We start from the raw sequence: 23,839 nt of genomic DNA on the forward strand, positions 1-23,839 counted from the left end.
TACGAAGACTCTCATGGCTACAGTGTTTGAGGGTCACCTTCAGAGCATGGGTCTACAGGACCGTTCGCGGCTAGACTAGCGCAAGTAGGAGATTTTATTATACTAGGTTTTTATGCCCTAGTTTATTGTTTTGTACTTGTTTTTGTACTCCCCACTTCGCTTTAGGACAAGTGGGAGATTGTTAGGATTTATGCCCTAAAGTCTCGTGTCCTGTAGTTTGTAAACGCTTTGTAAGAACGTGTGTGATGTATAATATATATGATATTTACTTCACTTCTTGACTTTTCACATTTAGATGTTTTTACTTTACCACAAACCAATAAACTTAATATCCTTGGTTGTCTTTATGTAACTTAAGCATGTATGTAGTGACACACAAGTGGACCATGTTTTAAGTGACAACCAAAATAGTCTGTAGTATATGGATATAAGAGAGAAACCTTATCCTGGTAACACTACGGACGTGGCCCGCTTTGTGGAATTGTTACAAATGTTGTGACTTGTCACAGATGATCTGATCCTGATCATTCGTGTAGTGGACATGGGAGCAAGGGCGTCCTATACAAAGAGTTTGTATAAGACCCGACCTCGAAGTGCTAATGTCTTGTCATATAACTCCGTTCATGACTGAAAATTCACTTTACTAAGATGACCATAGGTAACATGACCTCAATCCTGAGTGAGTTAGGAACTCTTGCCATTGAGGGCGGTCCTTTGATTTGATTTGCATGGGTGTGAGTGGCTAGAGTGCCGACTCAAACCTACCATTTTGGAGATTCATTTGATTTGGGAGTTGGGAACTCAGCTTCACAAGATGGAGTTCACTCCTTCCCCAAAATAGGGGTAAGTAGATAGATTGCTCTCTTAAGGGATGATCCCGGGGCTTGAATGATGTGGTGTCGTATACCTTCTCATGGCCCAAGAGGTGTTCACACATAGTAGGACTATGTTGTATTGTTCATTAGAGGGATCGGTGGTACTTAAGGAGTAAGATGTAACTACAGAGGCAAAATGGTAAATTGGCCTGCTGTAGTTACGAGCATTTATGAAGGTCATCATACTGATGATTGGTTATATCCAATGAACATAGAAATATATCTATGGTAAGAAGAGTTCAACTATCGATCTTTAGTGGAATGTCTGGCAGTTAACGGATGGTGGATATTGTGACTAAAGAGTTTAGTTAGCTATTCACGTACCATTGGAGCTTCGAGCCATTGGTCTATAAGGTTCCCTTGGTAGTTTGGATACAAGTTGAGAGTCAGCTTTTGGGTCAGCTTGAAATGTTCAAATTGACAAGAGGGAGTTCGATTATATATGATATAATTGAACTAGTTAATTATATATGATATAATTAACTTTATGTATGAGATACCTTAATTTGGAGAAAATTGGATATAAATATGATTTATATCTAGTGAAGGAAAAGTACTATGATTAATATATGATATTTATTCATAAGTTATGAATATGATGTGATCATATTCATTGTCTATTAATTGGACGGTTAAAAGGATAATGGGCCGACGTCTCTTCTATTTTAATAATGGATGAGTAAGTTGAAAGACCACTTTGAGACGCATAAATAGCTCACAGTGTATTAAGCATGGGATGCATGGACGTTGTGTTGAAGTGTGTTAGTGTTTAGAAAATATGTGCCTATATGATAGTTCCTGAACGATCGCTTACCTATACAATAATGCTAAGCGATCGCTTAACGATTACACCCCCACATGCTATTTACTAAATGATCGTTTAAGTGCCCGATATTTACTAAACGATCGTATAGACGATCACTTAGTTTTTCTACATGATCGTTTAGACGACCGCTTACATTTTCCTACACGATCGTTTAGACGATCGCTTACCTTTTTCCTACACGATCGTATACTTCACCTAAACGATCAAGCATTTTGTCTATACGTTAGACGAGCCTATCTTCCACTTGCTTGATTGTTGTATACGATCTCTCTTCCTCTTTCCCTTTACCAAATCTGAACAAAGCCCACCCTTTGGATTCTCACTCCAAGAATATTGAGGGCTCTGAGTGGTAGTGTCATCTCCATTTCTTTCTGTTCGTGTGGAGACTGTTCGAGGTAGACAATTGGGTTTTGCTGAGCAATAGCTTGCCGTCTCAGCAAAAGCGAGATTTGCTGTGAAGAAGAAGTCTTCAATTAGTATGATATCTCGATCTCCTATTTACTGTTCGAGCATGTTAATATTTTAGCATTATGAATGCATTTTAGTATGTTTGAATGTATATGTGGAAATTCTGTCACAATAAATTGGAAAGATCCGCTTCCGCTCGTAGGTACTCTTGAATAAGATTTCCTTCATATCCTTCATATGTTCTGTTTTAGAACACTGTTTTTGTTTATTCAAAAATCGATTTTCGAGATGCAAGACGTTCACACACTTCCTCCCAGGATTCGATCCCTACACGGACAACACGTTTTCAACCTTAAAATTTCTTCAAAGCTTGAATCTAAGGTCAAACACATTAGGTAAAAAAACTAAACTAATTCAAAGCCCAATGTAATAAAAAAATCATTTCTAAAAACCAACAACCAATCAAAACTCAACCCAACAACACTCTTCTTGCGAGTAGCGGCGGTGAACCCACAGCAGCAATGACGGACAACAAGGCAAACTAAGATCGGTGATTGAATAGTTGGCGACGAGGGCAGAAACAACCCTGACGATTGATGAACGCTTGGAGCCTCAGACCCCCGACGAGCAGTTAGAGGTGCGAGATCCGACTACTCGCGACTGGACCTAGACGAAGGCCCGGGCGGTGCTAATGTGTGGTTGGGCTTTGAATCCGATTGGCGTTGCGCTGAAGAGGCAGGCAAAGAAGGTTAATGGTTGAGATGGAGGCTGATGACTTGCGACTGGAGCACGAAAAAGGAGAAGAGAGTTTTGCCTTTTTTTCTTTTCAGTGAACACTTATCAACGGTTTAATTATATATAAATCTTACCCTCTCTTTTGCCCTTAACTTTAAAAGCAGTATCTCATTATTTTAGTTTTCAATTTTATACTTTAAAAATAAGATTTATTTTATATATCTATCTATTTCTCACCTAATCAAATCTATATATATTTTTTTAATTTTCATGAGTTGAATGAAAAATTTTTCTTAAAAAAATATACAATATTATTTTTTTAAAAAATAAAGCTATTTCTATTAGCATTTAAAAATTAATCTATAACAAACAAAATATATCATTCTAAACAATTATTTAAAATTTTAAATTACAAACAAATAAAAAAATTGTTTATAAGTATATTTTAGTTACTAGGTCTAAAATAAGGTGTTTTTGTATTTATTTATCAATAACCTATTTTTTTAACTTCAAGTTGAAATTTATCAAACCCTAATTTACTTCATTTAGATCCTGTTTGGTAATCATTTTATTTTTTGTTTTTTGTTTTTGTTTTTGTTTTTGTTTTTGAGAATTAAGTCTATGGAGACTACTTCCACCACCTCCAAATTTAATCTTTTGTTATCTACTTTTCACCAATGGTTTAAAAAATCAAGCCAAATTTTGAAAACTAGAAAAGTAGCTTTCAAAAAGTTGTTTTGTTTTTAGAATTTGGCTGAGAATTCAAGCATTATAATATGTAAATTGTGGTAAGAATTGTGAATGGAATAACCTTAATTAAAAAAAACAAAAAAAACCAAATAATTACTAAATGGGATCTTTAACAGTTGATTTTCCTATAATCATAATTACCTGCAATTAAACCCTATATTCTGAAAAATGGACAAATATGACCCTTTAAAGTTTATTGGGAATTTCGTACGGATGGGTCAAATTTTGAGGCCCACTCAAAATTTGGCCCATCTTTCATAAATACTCGAATTTTGGTCTTCTGATGATGTCAGCCGTGTGTGAAATGTCTAGTTAGTTCCCAAAACGCTCGAAGTCGCGCACGTATCGCACATTCTCTCTCGTTCATCTTGTTTTGGACTCATTCCTCTCATTGGAATGCCCATTGGAAGAAACCGTCGAATTCTCGCACATTCCTCTTGTTTTTTAATTCTTTTTCTCGTGCTTTCCTCTCATTCATCTTCAAACATAAATTGAATGTTTTAAATCTCAATTTTCAGTCCAACTCCCTCATTCCTCTCGCTTCATCTTCTTTCCTCTCATTTCTGCATCTCGTTCTTTATCAATTTTTCGTCAATTTTCATGTAATTAATAGCCGCTATATGAATTTCCAAATACTTCGAAAAATCCACAAATCTTTCAAATCAATTTAATGAAAAGTTTGTGCATGTTAAGTCAGCCTTAACACACTTGAGTGTAGTTGCAGATAACTTTAGTGTTTGGAGATTTCGTGTTCACATGCTATTGCTGCAGCTAGAGATGGGAACATCAACCCATTTATCCTATATAGTAGGTTTTATCTCCATTCACCCATTTAAAAATTAAAATGTTTAATTTCAATCTGATGAAGAACGAGAGGAATGAATGGATTGAATGAGCCGAAACGAGATGAACGAGCGAGAATATGTAATGCATGCACGACTACGAGCATTTTGGAGACTAAATGGACATTTCACACGCGACTGACGTAATCACAATGTCAAAATTCGAGTATTTATAAAAGATTGGTCAAATTTCGAGTGCCTCAAGAATTCCGAAGTTTATTTCTTCGAGCCTTTTTTTAAAAAAGAAAAAAAAAACTATTTTTTGACGCCAAAGCTCCGCGATCGAGGGATTTGAAGCCTAATTTGTGTTCCATTTGTTGCAAATTCGAGTCAATCTTAGTTGCAGACGGTTTCTTCGGATGATAGATGAATTCGGGGACTCTGAGAATACGTTTGGTTTTCGAAGAGGGGCACCTACTGAGCAAGTCGCAGAGGAAAAATGGACTGAAACGGAGTTGGATTCTTCTGAAATCTCACCTCCGTTCCATTTCCGACTTCTCTTCCTATCTTCTTGACTTTTTCTTGCTTCGCGGTGCTTGTCCTGATGGCCTCATTCTTTCTGTAAGTTTGTGTCTCTCGCTTTCTGGATATTTCTGTGTTCATTCCACTTGCAATTCCCAATCTGGGGGTGTCATTTTTACATGCATGTTATGTAAGGGAGGAGGGGGAAGACTTGGAATTCATGGAAGAAACTTGGGTTTGTTGACCTTCAGATGAACTCAACTTCTCCTAAATGTAGTGGTTTTGTTTGGTTGATCTTTGTTTAAGCATTTCATTATGATATGCATGTTTAACTTTTCTTTTCCCTCTTACAGATGGATGGTTTTGTTCTACCACCTTTTGAGCCTACTTCTATTTTGAAGGATAAAGATATTGTTAGGTCAGTTTGTGGGCGATATTTGCTCTTTGAATACTTCGTCTCTATAAGATCAAGTGTCCCAGTTTGCCGCATTGTTCTTCTAACAGGGTGAAGAAGAATGAGGACAATGTGTCTGTGGTTGATCAAATGGCACACATGATGGAGGGGCAACCTGCTGATGTATATGTTCAGCTTCTAGCCAACGAAAAGCTTGTGAAGAAGAAAACAGTTTGTAGGAAGAGGAGGGCACTGAAAACACTTCACAGCTCAAAGTATGTAGCACCTTTCTCTGTCAATGCAAATGCTAACGAATCGTATAACATTAGCTTTTTATAGGCGGGCAACATTTCTAGTTCAAACACCATGTTCTTGAAGGGACTTGAAACCTAATGGGCCCTTGGTGCTTATATGTTGCTTTTGTTTATGTTAGCTTCTTCATTGTGAATTATGCCATTTTTTAAAATCTATTTATGGTTCTAGTAGGATTTGAAAGTGATTTTAAATCACTATATGATTCGATTTCTTTTGTAAACAAGTTTGTGAAGTTCGTAAAACGAGAACTAGGATGTGTCACGTACTTGGTAGTTCATGCTGTTATTTTTAAGGGTTAAGTATCACATTTAAATATTTAAGTTTGGATGATTTGTGTTGTTGTAAACTGGGTTCTGGTTGTTCACTGGTAACATCACCTTGACCATGCAACTTCTATGAGCAAATACGAGCTAGAATGAGGTCGAATTTTACTTTATTCCCCATCCATGGTCTTCAGGTGATGCCGTCTCTTTGTAGTCTAGTCTCTATACTAGATATATGGCCAATATCCGCATACTAGTTTTAGGGCATTTTTCATTTAGTTTGGAGAAGTTTCATTTCATATTGCATGGCTGTACCTTGTAAGAATTGTCTTATGCTTACTCCTGTTTCTTATTATTCTGTCCAAATTGTAGGATAAAGAAAAACAAAGTTGCTCCAACTTCCAAATGTCTGCAGTTTCGTACAGGGCATAACGGTAGATTTCAGCAGGAAGTTTTTCTTTCTGAAAAGAGTCTGGTAAAGAAGCACAAATCATCCACTGGTCACACTGATACAAATGACTCCAACAAGCAAAAGGCTAGTAAAGTAATAGTCTTTCGAGGATGCTATATCTTTTCAGTGTAGTTCAATTGAAAGATGGAAGGCCTTTCTTTCAAAAAACAAAACAAAACAAAACTCTATTTTAAGTGTTAAAAGGACGTTTTTGATGTAGATGTTATGAGCATGTGACAGATTCCTACCATTGCATCTATGAGTTGGATGGTAATGCATCTTGTGAGGATCAATTCCCTCGTGTGGATGGAAGATCCAAATTTTCAACAGAGGGATGAAGAAAAAAGTTCATTGTGTTGCTTGTTCCAACCCCAATTATATGAGTCTCTGACAATGTCCTCATCCCCAGAATCAATGTTTATTTAAACTTTTAGAGATTTAGTATGTAGAAATTGATTTCTTAAGATATTAGTTAATAAAAGATTACATGAAATTAGTCTCTTAAACTATTACAGAAACTAGGAATTGATTCAATCTTCTTTAGTTTCTAGGATTTATAACTTTCTACATTAATTTACTTTTTATATCAAAATAATCTAAATACTTAAAATAATAATAATAATAATAATAATGAACTCATCGTAGTTTTTCATCTTTTTCAGCTTCAAAAGTTTTCTCCTCCGGCGAAGGATAAAAGGCAAATGATGAGGAAACATGTCAAAACTCAGAAGGAAAAGGTACACCGTGCTCTGGGTGCCTGCTCCTGAGAAGGTTTACCTTTCATATACACTTAGTGGAGTTGACACCTGTTTCAACGTCAACTCTACATTCTATTCGATGTGACCTATATCTATAAGCACATACATGGGTAAAATTGATTAACTATTGCTAGACTGGACAAACATATGGCACACACTTTTAGCCATCTAAAGATGAGAGTGCTTCAATTGCATCCTTTAGTGATTATTATCCATTGATCATTCTGCAGGTACAGCAACAAAGAGTTGAGAAGAGGAACGGTAAGTTACCTGATGAGAATTACTTTGAGGACTCTGAACAGCTAGCTGGCAGTAGTGATGATGAAGAAATTGTACCTGTGGTAATTAGACCAGGACATGTTCGTTTTCTGCCTCCTGGTCAAGGTCCGTTTGTGTTTCTTATTATCTGAAAATGCATGTTATAACTCTATGCTGCTTGATGCAAGTACTGAACATGTTTATTTAAATTTTAGTTCCAGTAGAGGCAAACCAGATTGTCCATCCAGCTCAAGCTTCAATGGTATTATCCCTGTGCTTAGATCTCTTTCCTGTTATAGTCCTTGCAAGTGAAACCAAGTTCTTTGACAATCAAATTGAGTGTTTCAGGACACCATACAGTTGAATGGGATAACAATTAAGAATGTACGAAAACGGGGTAAAAGGAAATCCTCATCTAGGATGAGTGATTGCAAGAACTATGAAGGACAAAGTTCTAAGCTGCAAGCCAGAAAAGGTTCAGCAACTAAGAACTGCCCAATTGACTTCAATAAACTCAAACCTTGTGCTAGCTTGCCCAAGGTTTGTTTTGATAATTTTTGAATGTTTCTATATTGCATGTCCTCTCCTACTACCCTGGAATTAGCTTCTGTTGCTAACATATGTGTATGTCTATATTGACCCTTGTTTGGAATTGGAATCATCTCAGCCATGAACTTGTATATGCAGAGAGGTGATATAATTGCATATCGTTTAATAGAATTATCATCATCCTGGACTCCAGAACTTTCCTCCTTCAGAGTAATAATTCCGTTGCTTTCCTTATGATATAAATATTTTAGATGAGGCACATAATTATGTCTTGCTCAATGCCTGTTAGGTTGGAAAGGTATCATGGTGTAAACCTGAAGCAAATAAGATTATGCTGGTTCCTGTGCCAGAATATCCATTTGTTTATAAGAAGACAATGAGTGAGGAATCAGTTAAACATCCATATGCGGAAGATGGCTCTTTAAAGGTGCCAAAATTAGCCATCATCTTTCTGTTTACCCATGGTCTTAAACAAGCATCGACCAATGTTGGGGGTTTAGTGGTCCTTTGCTATCCAATGTACTTTTAGTTCCTTGTTTTTTCTTTTTTGAGAAAGGGTCCTGGGTAGTTGGGTTTTTTTATCTTTCTGGTGTTTGATATAGATTTCAGATTCGGTCATTTGTAACCCATGAAGCTAAAAGCTAGTTAACAGTATTTATTTATCTTGTTCACTTGGAATTGGAGTTAATAATCAGATAATGTAAGAAGCATATGACTTAGGGACAATCAAATTTAGAGCATTCTTAAACCTAATTAAATTATAGTGACCAGCTTTGAGCTGCCTGTTTTCTGTTGTGAGGTTTGGCTCAGCTTCATGATCGTCATTTTTTTTGTAGATGGCCAAGATGGAAAATCATGCTCATTTAATTCCTAGGTTTATAACAAGTGGCGGTTTAATTTATGCAGTTGTGAGCTGCTAATTGCTTTTTGGAAGAGATTAACAAGTGGCGGTTTAATTTATGCAGGCAGATTACTCCTCACTTGTTGACATCAGAATTGTTGATAAAAAAAACTCAGTAGGTTTTGAAGCAGCTACCGGTCGTATCAGTGAAGCATCTGCTACAAAGCAAAGCTGGAACAAGTGGGAGAACAATACCACTGCACCAAAACAAAGCTGGAACAAATGGGCGGAGAACCACGACCACCACGGGGCACCAAAACAAAGCTGGAAAAAGTGGGAAAACCATTCCAGTGGACGGGGTATAGACGCTACTTCTGTTATGTGTTAGGATTAAGTAAATCTAGTTTTACAACAATCTTGTTTGCTCAATTCTGTATGTTGTTTCTGGTCATTTCAGGAAATGGAAAGGAAAATGCATGGGATGAAATTCTCCAGGCCTTCAGCGCAAAAAAAGCTAATTTGTCCAATGAAGTTCAATGGAGAACAGGGGAGAAGAAAGCTTGGGAAGGAGCTGATGGTCGATGAGAGATACTCCAGTGGGGTAGATTTGCTATCATGTAAAGTCAAGCACCTCAAGGGCAAGTTGTTTACCTTTCAAATATGAAATTTTGTACAAAATTTTGCTACGTGCTCTTTAGAAGGTAGGAAGCCTATGGAAACTAGGCATTCTGTTTCAGTGTTTAGCTCAGTTAAGCCATGGGATCAACATAATTTCGTTTTGTTGTAGAGAATTTTTCTATTCTATCATGGTGGAAACAAAATGGGGAATGCTGCTTCGCTTCCATCTCAAGATAGAATATTTCAGCTACAGGAATGTTTTTTTTTTTTATTTGCCTGCTGGAGAAACTTTAATGTTAAAAACAATACTTCAGGAATTTTGGTCACATATACTAACTAAGCAAAGAAATTTCAAGAATCTGCTGCTTCGTATTCTTCCCCAGACACACTTTGCACAAACATAAACTGGTACGAATCTGGCTTGAACTTTCCATTGAATCGTATCAAAAAAAAAAAAAAAAAAAAAAAAGAACGTGTGTATATATATATATATATATATATATATATTTTTAAACTAAAATATCATGTTGGTCCTTGTTCTTTAACAAATCTTAAAATTTGCCCAGCTATTAGTTCATGGTTGATTATATAAAAAAAGATATATACAGTCAATGTTGGCTTTATTAATATACTTACATAGGGTTTAAATATTGCATTGGTTCTTGTACTTTTGGCTTTATTTCATTTCGGTTTATGTACTTTTAAAATGTTATGGTTCATGTATTTTTAAGATATTCATCTCGGTTCTTGTACTTTTAAAAAGTGATTATTTTGATCCCTTATAAATGAATTAAAAATTAAAAAAAAATATTTAAGTTGTATCTTGGGTTACACCAATCTTTTGTGTATCTCACTAGATTATCTAATCAAATTTGTCCAGTAAGTACATTTTGAGATGTACTCAAATATTACTCAAATGAAAATGAAGGGACCAAAATGGTAGTTTCAATGATCAAAATGTATATTTTGACTAAAATAAACTAACATTGAAAATATAGAAAATAAATATATTTTAAAAATATAGAGACCAAAATTAATCAAAATAAAAACTATAGGACCAAAATGATATTTTTAACTTTTCTAGTTGGATGAACACAATTACGAGCCAGCCATTAACTCTATGTAAATTGGAGCATGGAAGTGGAAATAAATCCATTGTGCTCTCATCCAGAATAGTAGCCACCGCCACTCTCTTTGGCTTTTCTATCCTCCTAGCTACCTATCAACAGTTAATTAATTGCTTGGCTTTCTATCAAAGTTTGAAGCTACCACATTTCTTCTCTCTTCAAGCTAGCCATATAGCCTAGTTGATTCAAAGAATTGATAGGTTATTAAGCTGATTTATTCACTAAACTTTAACTTTTACACTTTAACTTTCGAGTGCCAAATCCCCAAGTACTGGTCTTTCAGCAAAGACAAACCTGTCAGCAGAAATAAATTTTTTGTACTTACAAAAACTATGCTCTTAAATGGCAACCGTAATTAGACTAATCACAGTGTAAACTATATGCATGTGCTGCACATTTGCTACAGACTTTGGCTTTATAAAGTGACATTCTCTTTGTCTCAGTTAACATCCAAAGGAAAGCTGTCTGTCTCCAGCCATTTTAAATGCCCCTTCCTTCTTTTCTTTTCTTTTTTCTTCTTTCTAATGATCTTCCAGACTCTTATGGCCATGATGTTGAATTTGTACTTCCAAAAAGTTCGCCAGAGATACTGACACAAGGCAAAACTTGAATCTAGATCCCCAGTTGGCAGCTGCTTTTGTAACAGAATTGGATAAAAAACTTCATTTTCCCACTCTTAAAGAAAAAGCATACTTCCTGATAAGCCAAAGACACATCCCTTATCTTAAACCTCTCTTTTCACTTTTATAGTAATTTAAACCCCCTTGGAAGCAAGGTAGAAATTCATCAGACCTTTTGACCTTTAATCCCTTTTTATGATAGTATATAAGGGCTTCAACTCAAAACCAAAATCACCATAAATCAGAATATAACCCAACTTTCCTCCTGTCTACTCACTCTCCACTCTTATCTTCCCTATTGAAAAATTAAAACCATGGCTACTGCCATACCACGTAAGTTGAGCCTCATCAAGCCAGACCGTCAGCTATTCGCAGCAGGCGACGAGAATGCCTTGACAAAGCAAGTTTTGGCCACGCATTCCGAGGAGCCTCTTGAGTTTCCTGTCACCCCTTTGCTCAGCCTCGTTGAACAAATTTTCCTTCGAGCTAAACTCAATGCTCACCAGGCAAATACATATGTTTTAACGAGTGTTTTCTTACATATTCACCACGTCAAATCAAACCATACCATCTCTTTGGTTTAAAAGGAAATTCAAAATTTTTGTGTCAACTTGGCTTATTGATTGATTTTGTCTCTAGGGAACAACTCGAGCTCAGCTGGAGGCAATCGAAGACAATTCCCCAAGCCCAGCAGACTTACTGGACCTGTTGGATTTTGTATCATTCACTATTAATAAAGTTTCCAATGAGGTTGTTGTTTAGAGTTTCTTCTTTCTTTTGGGTATACATAAAGTCCATGTCTTTTCAGAGATTCATTTTCTTTGCTTGTTTTGAATGATCACAGATACAGTACAAGTGTTCAGGAGCTGGGGATCCCCATACTGTAACTATGGAAGTGTTCAATTTGTTATCAAGCTGGCCATGGGATGCTAAGGTGGTGCTGGCCTTGGCTGCATTTGCCATCAATTATGGAGAGTTTTGGCTATTGGTTCAACAATCCTCGACCGACTTACTTGCCAAAGACATCTCCCTCCTCAAAAAACTCCCAGAAATATTTGAGAGGGTCGACATTGTGAAGCAAAAATTTGAAGCATTGGACAAACTCATCAAGGCACTCGTGGATGTGGCCAAGTGCATTGTTGACTTCAAGATGCTTCCTCCCCATTACATTACTCCAGACACGCCTGAAATGAAGAGTGCAACCACTCTTATCCCAACAGCTATTTATTGGACAATCAGAAGCATTGTTGCCTGTGCTGCACAGAATGCAGGCCTCATTGGAGTTGGCCATGAGTATGCCACCGTCTCCTACCTTTGATAATCTAACTTAGCTAACTAGCTAACCATTTTTAGTTTCTTCTCTGCAACATTTCTTCAGGTATTTAGCATCAGCATCTGAGACATGGGAGCTGTCTAGTTTGGCCCATAAGATTGACAACATCCGCAAGCACCTCGAACAACTGCTTCTTGCTTGTCATCGTTACATAAGTGAGGCTTCCGTTGCTCTCTAAACTTCAATATAAGCAGGCAGTTGAGACTGAATTAATATTATTTTTCCTTGTTTGTGTTTGTGATTGATACACAGATGAGAAGATGCATCACGAAGCATATATGAACCTGGTCCGCCTTTTCGAGATACCCCACATTGACAACAACAAGATTCTGAGGGCTTTAATTTACTCCAAGGATGATAAGCCACCCCTAATCGATGGTTTAATCAAGGAAAAGGTCAGCACTTTCCCCTTTTCTAACAAACCTTCTACACAAAATATAATGAGAGAGAATGTCTACAGTTCCTAGACTTCCTCACATATTCTATTTCGGTTTCAATACAATTCTTGAAGTACCCTATATCAAACATCGCAGGCTACCCTCGAAGTGCTGAGAAAGAAAAACGTGTTGCTTCTCATCTCTGACCTGGACCTGTCCGTAGTGGAGCTTTCAATGCTAGACCAAATCTACAGAGAATCGAGACAGAACAAAACAAGAACAGAAAGCGATTATGAGGTGGTGTGGATGCCAATTGTGGATTCCCCATGGACAGAAGAGAAACAGGTGAAATTCGATGCGTTGTTAGGGTTGATGCCATGGTACTCGGTGGCACATCCTTCATTAATCGAATCCGCCGTCATTAAGTACGTAAGACAGGTATGGAACTTCATCAAAAAGCCTCTGTTGGTGGTTTTGGACCCTCAAGGTAAAGTGGTCAATACCAACGCCGTCCATATGCTCTGGATTTGGGGAAGCTTGGCCTACCCTTTCACAAGCGCCCGAGAGGAGTCACTTTGGAAGGAAGAAACTTGGCGACTTGAGCTCTTAGTAGATTCAGTGGAACCCCTCATCTTCCAATGGGTAATAAACCTCAACTCACTTTTGCAATGTTGATTGTTCTCACTTACCTCACTCTCACTCTCTTTCTGTAATGTGGTGTATTTTCAGATGGAGACAGGGAAATACATTTGCATTCTTGGAGGGGAAGATTTAGGATGGATAAGAAGCTTCAGCACAAAGGCATTAGAAGTAGCCAAGGATGCTGAGATAGCTTTGGAGATACTCTATGTGGGGAAGAGCAACCCAGGGGAGAAAATCAAGAAGAACATAGCTGCAATCTTAGCAGAAAAAATTATCCACACACTAGTAGATCCTACCCTGATTTGGTTCTTCTGGGTGAGGCTAGAGAGCATGTGGTACTCAAAAACACAAAGGGGAAACACAATTGAAGAAGACCCTGTAATGCAAGAGACGATGACGATGTTGAGTTTCGACAGTGGTGACCAGGGATGGGCCCTGTTCTGCAAAGGCTCAACCGATATCCTTCGAGCCAAAGCTGAGACCATAACCAATGTGGTTTCCGGTTATGAAGAGCGTTGGAAGGTCCATGTCAAAGATGAAGGATTTATACCGGCTATGAGCAAAGACCTCCAAGATATCCACACTCCTGAGCATTGCAACCGTCTGATTCTTCCTTCTTCCAATGGCACCATTCCAGAGAAGGTGGTTTGTTCTGAATGTGGTAGTGCCATGGAAAAGTTCATCATGTATCGCTGTTGCAACGACTAAAGTTTTTCAAAGCTCCTTTTAAGAACACAAGTTTCCTAACTTATGACACCATGCAGGAACTTTCCCTTTATAGTATGCTTGAGTTTGTTGTTTGCAGTGTGGTTTTCAAAATAAAATTAAAAAAAATATATATCTAATTCCATGGATGCATGGAAGTGAAGTTTGTTTTGTAATTTCAGTTTCAGAAATTTATGATATAGTTTCAATGTATTTTTGGACATTTACCCTTTATTTGTAATGTATGTTTATAAGAAATTTCCATACTCAATATTACCAACTTCCTACTGAGAGCGTTGTACGTAAACTAAAAATATTATTTATTGATTTAGTCAACGACCAAATTAGTATTTTCTGGGCTTTTTCTTCACCAAATTTTACATTGAGGATCGGCTTTTATGAGCTTTTCTTTTCTCCTTTCTTTGCAGTATAATCCTTTTCTTCTTTGAAAAGCTTACATTTGAATAAAAGAAATGGTAAATGAAAGGAGAGGATAATGCTTTATACGGATATAACTTATAATAGATAGGACTTATCACGGTTGCAATGCTCCGGAGTGTTTGACCCACCAACATGACTTGGTATAATATATCAATTCATAGTTTGATCTATCGACTTTAAATATTGGTGGAATGGAATCGGTATATTTTATCAACAACTCCGGCGACCAATTCTAAGTTTCGACAACTACCTCCAACGACAACTCCAGTGACCAACTTCAGACTCTTAACAACCACCTCTAATGACTACTCAAGTGATCCAACTCTGACGACCAATTTTGGACTCCAACAATAAACTCTGATGACTAACTTCGACAACCACCTTTGTAGATTCTGACAATCACCTTCGACTACAAATTTTGACAAAAATCATCTTCAATGACCACCGTCAAGACATCATATCCCATACAAATAACTCTGCACTTTCCAACTAGGGACAACCCCTTGGAATTATAATTTGTTTTTCTCCACAACTAGTGTTAAATTTCAAATCATACGTCAAAATATGCTCAGGGAAATTTGGGCCGATGACCTAATATTTCAGCCCATAATGCCAAATGATCCAATTTTATAAAAAAAAAAATATCAATTGACCTTCTGTTGACGTCATCACAGTATGAGATTACAAAAATGCCTCTCCAGCCTATATGATACTCGTGTGCTCAAACGCATCGATCGTCCCAGTCGCTCAAAATTCTCGTGTAAGTGTCGTTCAATCTCGCTCTACAAAACCATCATCCATCTACTGTTGTAATCGAAGTTCTTGAGTAAGTGAATTTAATTTTTGTCTTGCATGTAGTGTTGCGTCTGTTTAGGTTGGTTTAGTTTGCAAAGTTCTTGGTTTTGTCCGTTTAGGTTGGTTTCGTTTGTTTAGGTAGGTTTCAGGGTTTAATCGGTCGCGTTTGTTTTTTTATTTTGGGTTTTGATGTGTTTTCGTTGTCTTCTGAATTGGTTGAGGACGACGAAGGTATAGTTAGAGCCAGACAAGGTAGAAAACGAGTTTTGCGAGAGTGATATAGGGCGAGAGCGAGATAAACGAGATTGAAAAGAGCAAGATAAGTGAGATTAGCGAGAGGGAGATAAGAGAGATTGGCGAGAGCGAGACTTTAACAGTATGTATTGTTAGTGATTTTTTAGTACGAACCTGTTAATTGTAAATTCAGTGTTCATACAATGCAGGAGTAATTTAAGATGAGCTTTGAAAATACGTGAAACTAATAGGTTTCTCGAGCAAGTAACGAGTCTGGCCCACGTTGCGAATGCCAACAAGGTTGTGAAGGAGAAGCTTACCAGAAGGTAATTAGAGATGTTCAAGAGAACAGTTTTTGGGCGATTTATAGACATTGAATTTGTATTCAATAGCCCACTTATCCACCATATGTTATTGAGGGAAGTGAAGAAGCAAGGAGCGAACACGATTCGTTTATTTGTCAGAGGAAAGGTCGTCACATTTTCAAAGAACAATTTTTTATTGATCATTGGTTTGTGGCAGTCCTCTAAGCAAGTTGTACGGAGTGAGAAGTTCTCACAACAACTTGCGATGAGGTACTTTGATAATCGGTCGACCTCAGATGCATTCCACCTAAATTTACTGGAAGAAGAATACAAGAATTTGGTATTTGAAAACGGCAATGATGCTGTTAAAATCACCCTAGTATATTACATAGAGGTTGTAACGATGGGTAAGAACAAACAAAAGAGTGTTGTCGATTGTACTCCATTTGAAGATGTAAAAGACAGATTACTACAACAGTCTTGATTGAGGTACAATTATTTGGCAGAGGACACTCTACACCCTCAAGACTGCACTGAATGATAAGGTGGTTTATACAAGTAGAAGGTGAGAGGAAATAAAAATTATGTTGTGAAGTACTCGCTTCGTGGATTTCACCAAGCATTTTAGGTAGATGTTCTTTAACTTACCTTTATCTTTGCTTTAACATTAATATAGTTATAAATACAAGTTGTTTCATATTTAGGTGTGGACATACAAGATCCTATCGTCGATAGCAGGGAACATTGCCACTCGAAAGAGCAAGGTATTTGTGCCTTATATATTACGATGGTCATGCTTCCACTCGGTGTCATTCAAAGTACTCGAGAGAGACATTTTTTAGTCTCAAAATGTAAGTGTAATCTAGCCACAGTATGTTTATTCGGTTGTTAAATGTATACTAACCATCTTACTGGGTTGGATCCTTAATGCAAACCAAAGTTAAAGAGGGTCTTGTCATGTCCAATGTTGAGAAGGAGTTTCGAAACGTCCCAATTGATAGACAGGCCGTAAGAAAAGTACATTCCGATACTGAGAGTTTAGGGAGCTCTAGTAGTTCAGAGAGTGGCAGTAGTTCTAGCGATAGTTCTGAAGGTGGAGAAGGTGATGAACAAGACAATTTAGAAGGTGGAATGATGGATGATGAATCTAATGAGGATGTGAATGTCCACCAGTTTGCTTACACCCCCAACGGGAATATGTTTCATGATGTGCTGGTGGCTGACGTACGTCCTGAGCCTAAGGAGTAGCGTTTTGTCTCCAAGGAGGATCGTTTTGAGCCTGAGGTTTCGGGCTGAAGGGAAGGAGCCAGTGTTGATCCTCTTGTATATTCGTACCTGCAGAGTATCGACAGCTCAATATCAAGCTTGGATGGTCGTGTATCGAAGCTAGAAACAAACACAAGAGACATCAAAGCACAATTGTTAACCATTTAGTCTCTATTACATTCTATGAAGGGTTCCACAATGTTTGAGGCGACGAGGTCCCCCATTCTATAGATAGGTCACGATGCCATCATGTCACCCATCCCAACTCTATCTCAGTCACCCACCCAATCTGTACCTAGGTCACTTATTCAGCCTTTACCTAGGTCATCTACCCTTCCTCCACTTAGATCACCTACCCCACCTCTACCTAAGTCGCCTACCCCACCTCTACTTAGGTCACCTTCATCTCCTATACAGCCTGACACTATACATCTCGATTCATCTGTACAACCTGAGGAGTACGAGGTTCCACCTTCTGAGAAACATTCTTACACCATACATCTTGATTCACAGGTATGATCATTATGTGATTCAAAATTTTCTTTCTTCCTATTTGTTATTTGACATGTTCACCATTTTGTTATATTTCTATAGGTTTTGGTTGAGAGTTAAAAAACAACTCATAAGAGAAAGGTTGTTAATAAATACACACCTCCGGTCAAACCAAAGAAAAAAATAACAAAACAGAAAGAAATTGAGGTTCAACTTCCTTTGAACTGTCTGGATATTAAGTACCCTCTCCGGGTACCTATGATACGATTTAAAACGATGATCCAGTACTCCTTGGAGCATGAGGTTGCTGTATTTACGGAAATGATGAACTAGATTGTCAATAAGAATACGAACAACGAGGTGTGAGAAAATGCATTTCGGCCATTATCCAAATCATTCTTCCAAGAGTTGACCGAATGTTGGTTAGGATAATTGTTTATTATTATTAAGGACGGATGGGGTTGTACATGAAATCGTGCATTAGATATGGCTTATGCATTTGCACCCATGCGTTTGAGGTCATGCATCGGAATGAAGATGCGTTAATCTAGTATGCAATGACCATGCATTCTTATCACAAGTTTTCTTACGCTCGCACCAAGTATAACGCAAACGCAAGTTTCTTAAGTAATCCGAGGTCGAACACAGGGGCGTGTCACTCAATAATTCTTGTGAAGCAATGCATTTGAGGTGATAAATAAAAAATAAAAAGAAGTTTAATGGATTTACACACTACTTCTACTCCTAACTAAACAGATTAAGCAATAGAGACTTGCGATGAGAATAGGTAGAGACACAATAACCATTAACGCATAGTAATGTTTATTATCTTAAATCGCCTGAGTAATCCCAGCTCATTGCATTAACGCATCACACACCTCTCAGTGGTTAGCGCATGACTATATCTCTATAGTGCATGGTTGCGTCGAGCATAAGATTGTGCCTATCTCTAGGAACAATGCGTACTTTGCTTTAGTGCGTTCCATCTCTTACCTTCTCAGACAGTTAGACGCGGCTATTTAACTTATAGACAAGAAATGCAACATCTCATAGACAAGCATTGCTACAGCCTTTCACCAAGCAAAGAGAATTAACTCACTATACTCGCACAACGCACACATCTCGGTGGGTTGCTTCATGCGTCCTTTCTCTAGGCTACACGATTAAGCATGCGATTACCTTTGATAAATAAACGTTGTAGATAAACTATGATAGAGATGAAGATGATGAAAAAGACGGCAATGAAGGAGTCAAGATTTGCATTGATCACAAAATGTCTTAATATCTTAAGCTAAAATGTAATACAATACAGAGATTAGAAGAGAAATGAAGGACTCTGCGTCAAGGATGCCAGTAGTGCCATGGATGAATGGTGGAGATGTCTCTCTCGAGCTCTATCTCTGGTGAAAGCTCCAGTCATCACTCGGTCTGGTTTGTGGAGATGAAGAATTCTCACTAAAAATCTCGTTCAAGCTCTCATCTGTGATCACAAACCCCTACCTTGAGGCAGAAATTCGGATGTCTTGAAATGAAGGTCCAAAGGCTATTTATAGAGTTTAAATGCCGATAGCTATCATGATTGTGTTATGGCTCACTGATGCTTTTGTCGCGTTATGGGCAATGTCACATCGTCTTATCTTGTTGATACTCCCAAGGTAGGCGTCCGAGCTTGATTCAGCTGAAGCATCAACGCGTTCTACCCATCTTGCGATCATCCTTCTATTATGGTTGTCACTCCGTGGCCGCAATTTCCAATTGATCACCGCATTTGCTTGATCACCGCAACTTCCATGTGATGGACGCATACGATCACCGCAACTTCCATGCAATGGATACATACGATCACGGAACTTCCATGCGATAGACGCATACGATCACCACAACTTCCATGCGATGGACGCATACGATCCAACTTTCAACGCATGTGTTTGTCTTTGCGATCGCCTGGCTTCAGCGCATGCGTTTGTCTTCGATTGCTTATTTCCAACGCATGCGTTTGATTCTTGCGATAACTACAAAAATAGACACTTTGGCATGGAGTAATGCATAATATTGAGGTCAGTGAGAATTTAGGTGCTAATTGACGCAAAACTCGGTTTTTTACAAATTCTAAGTATTATCACCGCATGTTCTACTTATTAGCTCTCATGATTCTAAATAAAAGGCTTATAATAACTGGCATTTCTGCCAGTTATCACCGAACTAAGTTCACGGGTTGAATGTGACATAAGTTTACGATCCTTGTCCTTTTTACCAAGTACATATAGTGAATTCCGCTCTCCTAACGTATATCTTGTTCTGGATACAGACCCTAAATATCCTGCTTTAGTTCGTAAAAGATAAATTCTATAGGCAACTGAAAATATGTATAAATAGATTCACCATCCTGCCAATTGGAATATGGTAACCATTTATTGCACTTCTGAATAGGACTATGTTGGTTGACTATTATGTGTTTTTAATGTTCATTTCACTGTGTAGAGTCACCTTAGTGCTCGAGATGGGGTCTACAAACATATTAAGAACAAGTCAACTTTGCATGTTGCCATAGTATGAGGGGAAGAGACGTATCCGGATTATGTCATGGGTAAATTTGACGTCAAGTGGTTAGATGTGGACTTCGGGTATACGGCAACAAACAACGATCAACATTGGATGTTGGTTGCATTCAATCTAAACAGAGGCCGGTTATTCGTATTTGATTCACTACCGTTCATGACATTGAAGAAGAAGCTGGAGTCTTGTCTTGAACCATTGACTTACACCCTACCATCGCTTCTTCACTATTGTGACATCAAACTTTGGAAGCCGGACATAGAAACGTCTTGTTGAAAAATATCCCGACCTACTACTATAAACATGCAACACAGGTCGTTAGATTGTGGAATATTTGTAGTAAAGTTCTTAGAACATTTGGTGACAGGTAATTCCCCTTCTGTAATCACTCAGGAGAAGATGAGTGACTATAGGATGCAGTTTGCATGTTGCTGTGGACGAACACTCCATATTATTGATATACATGTATATTATGTATATCGTTGATGTAATTTTACTAACATGTTATATGAATTGTCAGTGTAGAACTAACATGAATAGACAAACATTTAAGTAACATGAATAGACAAACTTGATTAAATTTCAGAAAGGTTCATGAATAGACAACCACTTGATTAAATGTAGCAAGATTAGCAAGACATTTCTAGAGAGAGCGAGACATTTCCAGAGATTCGTAAATAAACAAACTTGAGTAAAATTATGTAAGTGATAGCGAGATTAGCGAGAGTGAGATCCAGAGAGAGCGAGAAATTTCAAGAGATTCGTGAATATAAAAACTTGAGTAAAGTTGTATAAGTGATAGCAAGATTAACGAGAGAGAGACCTAGAGAGAGCGAGACATTTCTAGAAAGATTCGTGAATGTATAAAGAGAAAAAGATATACATTTGAAATTGATAAATCCGACTATGTACATTGAGGATTATAAGTGGCATATGAAAATCACACTCGACCGAAATTTGAATCATTTGGATTTAATTCAGTAGGTCACATGAACGTGAGCAGTTCACTACAGTTTTGTCGATTATGCCCATTGTTCCCACACCTGCCACATTTTATTTGTCTGCGGTGTTCTCCTCTGGATGGTATTCTTTGTACTCTTCGTCGTCCGACCTGTACCACTCTTTTAGAAGGTGCAATATGCTTTTTCACATATCCTGAAGGTCTTTTCTATTTAGATATGTGACCAAGTGGATTTATATACTCTGCATAAGCAGCCATGAGGGAGTCAATGCTATAAAATGGACTGTATAGGCCTGGAATAGAGATGTTTTGTTCTCGTGCAGCCATAATTGCATGCGAACATGGGATACCGAGTGAGTTAAATTTCTTACACGTGCATTCCTTCGTATGGAGGTTCACAATACCATCCAATCGATTGCTCCACACATGGATCCTATATACAATCAATCGACTCAACTCTATATCATCTACCCTTGTCACACTCACTTGCCAATCAGTTTTCACAGTAGTTCAAGTGTGACATTGTTCGAGATGTCCAATAATTTCTCCGTTCATAAAACCATGACTGGATGAGGCCTCAAACATGTTCCAATAAGCACATTATGGACAGCTATCGATATTCTTTGGTTAATGAATTGAAACACTCTGCACTATTGGACGTCATATTATCATATCTTCGTTCTATTTGGTAAACACGCACCCACCTTTCAAGACCAATATCCTCTAAATATTTCTATACAACACCATTTCGAAAAGTATGTAGTTGGTCCCAATGTGATTGGAACTCTGACATGCGAAATGCCTTGGCTACATCCTTGAACATCCCAACAATCATACCGTCCTTAAAATGGAAAGAATATTATTTTCTATGATATGTGCACAATCCATGAAATGTCGTAGGAAAAACTGCATGAAAGGCTTTGTCAATAGATACCGCTCGATCGGACACGAACACCAAGTTAGGGGGTTCTCCAATAGCACACTTCAACTTCGACATATACCACTTCCAAGCATGATCAGTTTCATTGTCCACTATGGCATATGCTATTAGATATACTTGGTTTTTACCTGATAGCTCTCAAAAAGAGTTATTATTCCTAGCTTAATTTGGTCTCGTTATTGAATTTTATGTGTTTATTTTTCCTATTTTGTAGGTATCAAGCAACCAGTAGGTAGAATGGGTGATTTGGAGTCGACCGAAGTTAATTTGAAGAAATTTGGAGTTGATTTGAGCATTCGGCTTCAAAGGAATCAAAAAGACCAAAATGCCCCTACTAGAGCATCATAACGCTCGTAATTTGCCTAGGTCCGATGCTCGTGCAATGCTTGGAGGCAGTAGATCGTGATGCATGGGAGCGTTGCAACGCTCCGGAGATTCATCAGAGCCACCGTTGCAATGCCGTCTAACGCTCCAACCCAATGTTGTGCGACAAAATAGGTAGCATTGCAACACTACGAACTTCGACAAACGGAGTGCGAAGTGTGTGTGCGAGTGAGCGTTAGGGCCAGTGTTGGACTTCTGCCTTGACACTCCCCTTCAGCCGCTTCAGCGTTGCGATGCTACCCTGATTTTCTATAAATATTACTCTTTAGTTTTAGGTCAGAATATGTTGAAAATTGTATTGTTTTTCAATGGAGGCCGAGAAGAAGCCTTGACTTCTTCCTTTTTCTTTATGTTTTCAGTATCCTTAGGTTAGTTATGGACGTGTATTGGACGTATCTCGTTGGTTTGTCTATGAATCGATGAAGTAATTCTTTCGTTTAATTCTTGGTTCAAGCATTCTTATGATTTGATGAGTTTTCTGTCCAATCTTGTGCTTTGAATTAGAATTATGTTTTTCTTTGAATGTTACCTGATTTAGATTTTCTTTTGTGTGTTGGATTGATGCCCTTATTATGATTGCATATCTTAGCTAATTAAATTCAAGCTCACACGTATCCTTGTAATCGTCCATACTTTAAGTTTACCCTTGTAGCATTGATTAGATGAGCATGCTTAGGTGTATAAGTTGACCTTGAATCTTTGCATCGCACGTTTAATCCAAATTTAAAGAATAAATTGATTATTTGAACATGGTTATGCTGAATTTTAATGCATTATTTCTAGTTTTTATGGCCGCTACTAATTGCATTTAGGAGCATGTAGGTTAGTTAGGGCATGACCTTTCCAGCCTTAATTACGAATTAGAATGCTTGATTGGTTTCGAATTAATTGATTGTCGGCCTTTGTAGAGATTAGTTAATTCGAATCAATTGGGTAGTTATGCATGCATAATTCAATAACATGATACTTTGACGGAAAACAATGATTTGAATTACATTAAATGGCTACTTGATCCGAGAACTAGATGAATCCATTATCATTTCATATATTCCTTGCAATTTTCTTTTCTTGCATGTTTTCAATTTTAAAACCAAAAACCAAAACCTCATTTTTACTATTTTCCACAATCAAATCTAACCCAAAAAGAAATTAATTCTTCGTTTCTATATGGTTCGACCCTGCATTTACCACTGTTGCTACATTTTAGTAGTAATAGGAGTAGTTCGGTGATTTTATAAATTTTCTTTTGATAAAGTTTGAAGCTTATTAACGACATAAGTTTTGAGCTCTGTCATTACCGTCCATGGAAACGCCGA

General features: G+C 37.6%; 2 protein-coding genes across 5 annotated transcripts; both read left to right on the forward strand.

Annotated features, from left to right (window-relative positions):
- The first annotated feature begins 4,653 nt into the window (after positions 1–4,653).
- LOC120076899 (coilin-like) lies at positions 4,654–9,618 on the forward strand. 4 transcript variants are annotated; one of them, XM_039030852.1, is made up of 12 exons: positions 4,654–4,997; positions 5,252–5,316; positions 5,403–5,567; positions 6,243–6,414; positions 6,984–7,058; positions 7,310–7,463; positions 7,553–7,599; positions 7,686–7,877; positions 8,025–8,096; positions 8,176–8,313; positions 8,852–9,086; positions 9,185–9,618. In XM_039030852.1, the coding sequence occupies exons 1-12, from the start codon at positions 4,803–4,805 to the stop codon at positions 9,310–9,312; spliced, it is 1,638 nt and encodes a 545-aa protein (XP_038886780.1). In that variant the 5' UTR covers positions 4,654–4,802; the 3' UTR covers positions 9,313–9,618. The 4 variants fall into 4 exon arrangements, with proteins under 4 accessions (XP_038886780.1, XP_038886781.1, XP_038886783.1 ...); XM_039030853.1 differs by having other exon boundaries at positions 6,243–6,405; XM_039030855.1 differs by lacking the exon at positions 8,025–8,096.
- A 1,695-nt stretch (positions 9,619–11,313) lies between these two features.
- Positions 11,314–14,439, forward strand: LOC120075056 (protein SIEVE ELEMENT OCCLUSION B-like). Its single transcript, XM_039028211.1, has 7 exons — positions 11,314–11,598; positions 11,732–11,842; positions 11,937–12,385; positions 12,471–12,580; positions 12,678–12,820; positions 12,959–13,444; positions 13,532–14,439. The coding sequence occupies exons 1-7, from the start codon at positions 11,407–11,409 to the stop codon at positions 14,150–14,152; spliced, it is 2,112 nt and encodes a 703-aa protein (XP_038884139.1). The 5' UTR covers positions 11,314–11,406; the 3' UTR covers positions 14,153–14,439.
- Positions 14,440–23,839: the final 9,400 nt, after the last annotated feature.

Source organism: Benincasa hispida, chromosome 4 (assembly GCF_009727055.1).
Source record: "Benincasa hispida cultivar B227 chromosome 4, ASM972705v1, whole genome shotgun sequence".
NCBI classification, from domain to species: domain Eukaryota; kingdom Viridiplantae; phylum Streptophyta; class Magnoliopsida; order Cucurbitales; family Cucurbitaceae; genus Benincasa; species Benincasa hispida.